Below are 8797 nucleotides of genomic sequence, written 5' to 3' on the forward strand. Positions count from 1 at the left end.
TAAAGAGTGAGGTGTATCCTGATGTCCTGGCTAAATTGCCCTCAGTGGCCTAGTCATTCTGGCCCCCTAATATCGTCCCATAACTGTCTCTGTCACCCCTTATGTGGTGAGTATACTGGTGCAAAGATGGCCGCTGTCACATCAGCCAGGTCAGTGGTGACTGAAGTGGCTCCCCACTCATTGTGTCAAGTGCCATACAAATGTAAAGAAGTGAAATGAAATAAGTGCAAATCACATACAGTATAACCACAATTGTGTGTACACATCATGGCTGCCATCAGCATCTTGTCATAAAGTCACTCCCTCTTTTTTCCTCCCAAGGGTCAGGTAAAGGAAACATTGAAATATTTAGTTGGCATGAACTAAACCACAATGCAGGGCAGCTTGTTAAATCATGGAGAAACTTGTATGAATTTAATTAGAAAAGTCTGAGCTACGTTACGCAAGCCTTCATGTATGTGCACTCCGCTCATTTTCTAAATACTTCTTATTTGGCTTTAGTTGCCCTCCATGCATTTCCCCATGCAATGCCCACCCCAGGATGACATCCTAGTAACGGCACTGGTCTGCCGTCAACGAATCCAAGACTTGCTTGGCGATGAACTGAGAAGTGAGCAATCGGGTATTGTGATGTCACGGCACAATCGTGACAAGGGTCCTTTGAAAAACAAGAGGTAGGCCGTCAAAGTGTTAGTAGGAGTCCTGATGCAATATTTATGGAGAATAAAAGTACACACAGATTAGAGAGATTAGAAGAAATGGCCCAACTATTGTTTGTTTGCGGTTCCAATGCTTCATCCAGGCACTTAGCTGATGACAGACCTTTAATCTGTTTAGCGATTTCTTAAACAGTTTGCCAGTCTCTTCCTGGTTTGTAAGGCCACACTTCCTTTCGCCTGTTGATCTCAACTTCCTCGTCAGATCAACAAGTCGTTTATGGGAGAGCTGCAAGGCAGGTGGAGCCTCTTCGGGTGGCTGTAGCCGGCAGTTTCTAGGGTCCCAGACTGCTTGTCTCAAGTCTGCCTTACTGTTGTGACGATGTCCTCCACTGATTGTTATGTCGGCTCCGGCCTTTTCCTCTTGTTCCAGTAAGGCTACCCTGCCCAGGCCCAGATGTTCTCCTGTGTTTGAAGCCCCCCCTAACGTCACTGGGGTGAGTGCATTTTTGACAGCACCATTTCATTGTAATGCTGTCCACACTACATGACTGGGCATTTTGAGACGGATATCCAGGCTGTCTCTGCGGTGGGCTGGCGCCCTGCCCGGGGTTTGCCTCTGCCTTGCGCCCTGTGTTGGCTGGGATTGGCTCCGCAGACCCCCGTGACCCTGTAGTTAGGATATAGCGGGTTGGATAGTGGATGGATGGATATCCAGGCTGTCTCCATTGGGCCATCGGTGGACTCCTTCAAATCTCCCTTAACGACTCCCCCCATTTCTCTTATATGTCAGCCTCTTAGCTGGCCTGCATTTTAACTTTCTCGTATACAAAGTGTTGTAGTCGTCCAAAAATTCAATGTTGAGATTTTGGTGACTGCGGTGGGTTGGCACCCTGCCCAGGATTGGTTCCTGCCTTGTGCCCTGTGTTGACTGGGATTGGCTCCGGCAGACCCCTGTGACCCTGTAGTCAGGATATAGGGGGCTGGATAATGGATGGATGGATGGATTTTGGTGAATCTCGATGTTTTAGACCTCCCTGAGTCTGAAAATACCATTTTTAGAATTATGTCTGTGTGTGCGTGTGTGTAAACACAATAAACTGAGGACGCTATCACTCCGGTCAACCAGATTTTGCATACAAGTATTTGGTGCAAAACGTAGATTTCTATCAGCTTTTGGGCTGTTTCCGCTAACCTGAAGTGGCACTTTATCTTTTATTCATGCAGCTGCAGAGTCTGATTTATTCAACTTTACTTTTATGACAATCGTTCAATATATGATTCATTTGATTTGATTTGATTTGTTGTTGGTGGTTCTTTAATGTACATAATATAAAAATCGAATCCTTGTCTTGCGGTTTACTCCTCTAATATCCATCCCCATACCTGAATATACGAGAAGGTCGAGGGGAGAGCACTCGCGATTTTCTTTTCTTCATTTATTCTTTTTTAACGGCTCTGTCTGCTGTCTGTCGGTGTGGCCATCGTACGTTTCACTTAAAGCTTTCGTGTTTGTTGTCAGTGTGGAGTAGAGGTTACGGTTTGGGACTTCAAAAGCTGAGGCTGCGGGTTCAAATCCTGCTGCTGTGTGACCCTGAGTAAGTCACTTCGCCTGCCTCTGCTCCAATAAATAAAAAAATAGAAATGGAACTCATTGTATCTCAGATGGAGAAGGGCAAGTAATCATAATAATTGTATGTTATGTAAAGCACATTTGGAGTGAAAGGCGCTATATGAAACACATATTCTTAGAATGATTAAGATGTTAAATGCCATCACAGTCAAAACAACTGAATCGGTGAGGCTGAGACACACAGCGTGGGCACTGGGCTAATTACAAGATGGCATTGCGGTCAGTGTGGCATCACAGTTAGACTTTCTAGTATTTTCCACAAGGACTATAAGGACCAAGGATTGTGCCCATTTTTTGTAAGGAATCCCCCAGCATACATTCAAATTTAACAATTAAAATGGAAATCTGTAAGGACGAGTCGTTTGTCAGTCTGGACTGGAGTAACTTGAGTGATCAAATAGAATGTTAAAGAACCAGAGTTCTGTCCAGAAATATCTGGCCCACCCAAGGGCCTCGTCACACTACTTGATTTGTCAGCCACATGATGGTGGAGTGGTGGCTCTGAGGCTAGGGATCTGCCCGTTCGAATCCCGTAAATGCCAAAAGGGACTCTGCTCTGTTGGACCCTTAACCTGCAAATGCTGAGCACTGAGTCGTGAGAAAAGTGCTATAGAAATGCAAAGAGTTATTATTATTAGGGGGTCGCAGCAGTAGTGGTGTGCTCCCATGAGCACCAGGGAGTTGGTCCAACTGGTCTACGGGCTCTGTATGTGTTTGAGACAGAGAGCAACCCGTCATGAGTGTCCGCCGGGGTGTACAGGCGCGAGGAATAAAGAGACAACCACGCAAAGACAAGACGGGCTCCTCTGTCTGATGTCTCGTAATTGTTGTACTGCAGCACAGAAAAGGCAGTAATTGCTGCTGAACTCACCATACTTGGAAAGTCCTTGTGTAGCAGCGGCCCTGCCACGCAGCGCAGTCATTTGAAGCCAAGCTCAGGATACGTTGATCACTTGTCCTCCTCTGTCACAACTAGTTGTGTAATCTGACATCCTGAGGCGATGAGATCAGCAGCTGCAGTTGTCACGTTTGCAGTGTGTTGCTGGCTTTAGACGTGGTGACGTTCGACTTCTCGGCCTCGCCGCATATGCCTGCCGCCGGTCCACTGAGACATGGCCTCAAGCTTGTCTTTATGGGGAACACAGCTGTGGTTTCACATTGCACTTCATGTGGTGAGCTTTTCTTCATTCTTTCTTTTCATCTTGTTCAGTTAGATCTTTAGGTGCCTATTTTCTTGTTCTGTACCTTGGGCTACCTTCAGGATTCTACGAAATGTTCACTTCAAATTCTTCACTCTCTGCCCAGGCCAGTCAAGACATGAAATGGCGTCCTATCTGCAGGTCCTCCTGTACTGCTGAGCTCTTCAGCCTGCTCTAAAGAGAGAGCTCAGCCATGCTGGGGGGCCGGGGGGTGAGCCTCGTTTCAGCCACACTTTCTATCACCACCCAGAACTTGACGCTACAGGTGAGCATGGGGACTGAAACTCAGCAGTAAATCAAAAGAATTCTCCTGCTGAAGTTTGGTACAACATCCAGGAAAGGGACAGAAAGTGCCAACTGGGACAGGGCCCCTTTGACGGGATGATGGAATAAATAGGGTCAGTAATGAATGGGTGGGTGGGTGAGTTATTCTGTTCTCATTAAGGACTATCTTAAAGTTTTATCACAAGAAAACTGACCAGTAGAGGGCAGACTAGCGAGGCTCAAAGTGGACTTCAAAAATCCCCAGATTGGCAAAACTGCCCTGCAGTAAAGGCAAATGCCAACACACTGGCATATCAGGAAGTCAGAGCCGCCACTTTGTCTTGCCCCTATTTGAAATGATTAGCTTAGGACTCTTTAGTAAAGATGGAAGGATTGAAAGAACCAAATGGAAGGGAAGACCAAAAAGGAATAAGGAGCCTCAGACCAAAGGGACAGTCCTGGGGGTCTTAGCTCCTCCCCCATAGATGACACATTATACTCGGGGTGGGGGTAAAGCAAACATGAGTTGAGTCCTTTAATCCACATTTGAAGACTCTGCCAGCTCTCCTTCTTAATTGCTATGTGTGTATTCATTTATTTGATGACTTTATTTATCAGGCAGTGTGGCAGGTGGGTAAGGCTTTGGACTGCTGCTGACATCACTGTCAAGTTAAACAATTTACTATTGTTCTTTATCAGTATGCTGCTGCTGGAGTATGTGAATTTCCCCTATCTATCTATCTATCTATTATATAGTGCCTTTCATATCTATCTATCTATCTATCTATCTATCTATCTATCTATCTATCTATCTATCTATCTATCTATCTATCTATCTATCTATCTATCTATCTATCTATTATATAGTGCCTTTCTATCTATCTATCTATCTATCTATCTATCTATCTATCTATCTATCTATTATATAGTGCCTTTCATATCTATCTATCTATCTATCTATCTATCTATCTATCTATCTATCTATCTATCTATTATATAGTGCCTTTCATTCTATCTATCTATCTATCTATCTATCTATCTATCTATCTATCTATCTATCTATTATATAGTGCCTTTCATATCTATCTATCTATCTATCTATCTATCTATCTATCTATCTATCTATCTATTATATAGTGCCTCTATCTATCTAGTCAAGTTAAACAATTTACTATTGTTCTTTATCAGTATGCTGCTGCTGGAGTATGTGAATTTCCCCTTGGGATTAATAAAGTATCTATCTATCTATCTATCTATCTATCTATCTATCTATCTATCTATCTATCTATCTATTATATAGTGCCTTTCTATCTATCTATCTATCTATCTATCTATCTATCTATCTATCTATCTATTATATAGTGCCTTTCATCTATCTATCTATCTATCTATCTATCTATCTATCTATTATATAGTGCCTTTCATATCTATCTATCTATCTATCTATCTATCTATCTATCTATCTATCTATCTATCTATCTATCTATCTATTATATAGTGCCTTTCATATCTATCTATCTATCTATCTATCTATCTATCTATCTATTATATATCTATCTATCTATCTATCTATCTATCTATCTATCTATCTATCTATTATATAGTGCCTTTCTATCTATCTATCTATCTATCTATCTATCTATCTATCTATCTATCTATCTATCTATCTATCTATTATATAGTGCCTATCTATCTATTATATAGTGCCTTTCATATCTATCTATCTATCTATCTATCTATCTATCTATCTATTATATAGTGCCTTTCTATCTATCTATCTATCTATCTATCTATCTATCTATCTATCTATCTATCTATCTATCTATCTATTACTGTGTGACTCTGAGCAAGTCACTTCACCCGTCTGTGTCCCAAATGGAAAAGGAATTATAACCACTTGTATGGTAAAGGAGTTGGACGTGTAAATGTATTCTTTTTTAGTATTCCATTGATTTCCTTTGTAATTGTCATTTTTTTCTTAACTTTGTGTAAAGGACTCTGAGCTGCGTATCTGGCATTTAAATACACTATAGAAATGAATCCTGTTTTTGTTTGATCCGTGCATCCATTTCTTGTATGCAGTTGTGTGTCCAATTTAAGGTTTGGGGTTGGGATGTGAACAGTAACAGGCATAGGGACGGGGACCTACCCTGAATGGGACGTCAGTCCATCGAGGGGCACCCTGACTCGCCCAGGGCCAGCCTCCACATTTAGCCTCACATTTGCTTCTTTGGGATTTGGGAGAGAATCGGGAGTAAAAGACACAGACACCGGGAAATCATGCAGTCCTGTACACAGGCTGAGAGTCAAGGCCAGGACTCCGGAGCAGTGACTGCGCTGCCATGCCACCCTCCCAAAAGTCCCAAGCAGTGCCAAGAGTCCTCGCCACTTCACCAGATTCCTTTTGCACTGAAGAGAAATCCTGCTGCTTTTCTGGCAGCCTGAGCCCTGAGAAGGCGTTCCGGCGCTCCGAAAGCTTATCTTTTGCTTTGCAGCCAGCACTTTTCCAAATGATAGTGCAGGCCGCCCAGTGCAGGCTCTGTACCCATCCCGTCTTTTTTTTTTTTTTTCCTTTAAATTCGACTGACTGACTAAGCAATGTCTCATTGTCCGAGGGAGGGAGGGAGAAAGGGAGAGAGAGAGAGAGAGGGGGGACACCATAAATAGGCCCGTCCTGCGCGCCTCCCTCTTTAATCACATCTTGTCTCTGATTTAATAGCATCCCGCGTAGCTCAGTGTTCGGGGACTGGCACCAGCCTCAATGCTCTTTTTGTCTGCCACTCAGATGCGAGAGTAAAAGGCCAGCGAAGTGTCACGCCGCTTCACTTTGTCTCCGTTTGTTTTTTTTTTTCCGCTGAATTTCAGGAGGTGCTTTTAGTCGGGTGCCGGCCGTCTTCTCCAGTTGACCCATTTATTTTTTTTTTTTTTGGGATTCGCTCCAACACGGGAGCTGCTGAGCATCAGCCTCTGCAAAGAAGACAGGAGGAGGGAGAGCATGGGTCCCGATGTGTGTGTCGAGCTGCTGGGACTCTTCTTGTGCATCGCTGCTGGCGTCTGTACCCTGACCACCACGCTGCTGCCCCAGTGGGTGTCTCTCTCCACCGACCTGCTGCCCACAGAAAGCTACCAGACCGGACTGTGGGAGACCTGTGTGGTTCAGGACATGGGGGGCACCGAGTGCCGAGCCTACGACAGCCTGCTGGGACTCCCGCTGGACATCAAGCTCGCCCGTATTCTCATGTGCACGGCCGTGTCCATCAGCATCCTTAGTGTCCTGGTGGCCATACCCGGCTTGACCCTGGTCAAGTGCTGCAACAGCAGGAGAGGTCAGAGACTCAAGAAAGCCATGCGCATCTTTGGGGGCACCTTGTCCATTCTCTCGGGGCTCCTGTGCTTGGTGCCGGTGTCCTACACGGCTCACATCACCCTGTCCAGGTTCTGGGACGACACCCTGCCCGACATCATGCCCAGAGGGGAGTTTGGCGATGCCCTCTTCTGCGGCTGGGCGGCCAGCTTTCTGCACATTGTCGCCGGCATTCTTCTGGCCTCGTCTCATTTGTGCTACGAAGACGAGTTTGATGGCAAAACGTCCGCCTCCCCGGAGATGCAAGCCATGGACGACACGTCGAGAGGCCGCAGGGAGTACGTGTGACGGGTGCAAGTGGGCGCCTTACACTTTCTTGTCTACTTTTGTTTTTGCCAAATGCACACAATCCTCGTCAATCTGAACCTTCTGTCTGCATGTGAGATACACCTGGTGCCATGAGTGACCGAACGGACTGGCGTGTCCCCAGCCAAGCCTGCAGCATGGCACACCTCAAACGGGGTGACTGTCCCAGTGCTCCTCACTCCGGGGGGAGTATCGTGGCACCAGGTGCGTATGGGAATAGAGAGACATGAGGCCGAGTGCAGGAGGGAATTCAGTTCAGCACTTTCACCCTTTTGGGGGTCTTACTTATCCAAAGATTTGAACGTTGCTCACTTGAAGGACTGGGGGTGGGCTTACCTAAAACGACGGGGAATGTCAGAGGTTAAAAGCAGGCAGACGAGCAACATGACAGCCGGCCAGCCGCTCTCTCTGCGGCTCGGCGGTTTTCCCTAAATTGCACCTTGGCTCAGTGGGCACAATCACACTCTATCATTTTCCACTTTGGCTTTGGAAGCGTCTGCTGCTGAGAAAGTTTCTTCTGTTCAGCTTTACATTGTTGCCAGACTGTGGCTTGGAAAATTACACACACCAAAAAAAAAATAATAACTAAATAAGAAGCCAAATAAATAAAAAGTCAACTCGAGACTGCTGGAGCGCGCATGAAAAAGTTCACACTGACTGCCCTGTTGGTTCCGCAGCTAAGCTGCCTTTAATGAAGGTTTTAATGAAGGAGCCTTGCGAGACACATGTGGGGGCACCAGCTGTGCCGTCGACTATGTGAGTTCGCCCGGGCCAAGAAGCGAAAACATTTCCAAAAAACCGGCAGCTCCTTTCCCTCTCGGCTGTTCTCCTTGTGCTTCCCATCCACTTCGGCGGAGGCTCCGGCACTACAGACCACCGCCCCCCCACTCCAGGCTCAAAGGTTCTTCTTGTTGTTTCTCACAAAAGCCTCTTTATTTCACGATGTGCTAATCCTTCAATCTCATTACTTCCTGTGGGTGGTGTTGTCCCCGAGCTCAATGTCACGACATGAAAACCAGCAACCCGCACCACTGACATGGAGGCGCCAAGTGCCAACTCTCGGGACGGGCAGCACGGAGGAGCCAGAGGGCAGTGCCACCGTCGTGTCGCTGTCATCTCTTGGTCATTCTTATGCAATTGAAATAAAATCTTCACGTGGAATCCATCGAGCAGTTTGGTGCAGTGCCTCTCATGTCTCCTTCTTATTTGTGCCTTTCGTTGTGTGTATTGTGATTTCCATATCTGCTCCTCATATCTCGGCGTGCTCTTGTATGTAGCGCCTTTGGTTTGTGTTTAGCTAGCTAGTTAACAGTCCGTGCCAGTCAGCTCTGCCTTGACGTCTCCACCTGTCCCGTGGAGCTCACTGTGCGGTGTG

General features: G+C 45.9%; 1 protein-coding gene across 1 annotated transcript; it reads left to right on the plus strand.

Annotated features, from left to right (window-relative positions):
• Positions 1-6397: 6397 nt before the first annotated feature.
• On the plus strand, positions 6398-8591 carry LOC120524104 (putative claudin-24). Its single transcript, XM_039745975.1, has one exon. The coding sequence runs from the start codon at positions 6748-6750 to the stop codon at positions 7402-7404; it is 657 nt and encodes a 218-aa protein (XP_039601909.1). The 5' UTR covers positions 6398-6747; the 3' UTR covers positions 7405-8591.
• Positions 8592-8797: the final 206 nt, after the last annotated feature.

Source organism: Polypterus senegalus, chromosome 2 (assembly GCF_016835505.1).
Source record: "Polypterus senegalus isolate Bchr_013 chromosome 2, ASM1683550v1, whole genome shotgun sequence".
Classification (NCBI taxonomy): domain Eukaryota; kingdom Metazoa; phylum Chordata; class Cladistia; order Polypteriformes; family Polypteridae; genus Polypterus; species Polypterus senegalus.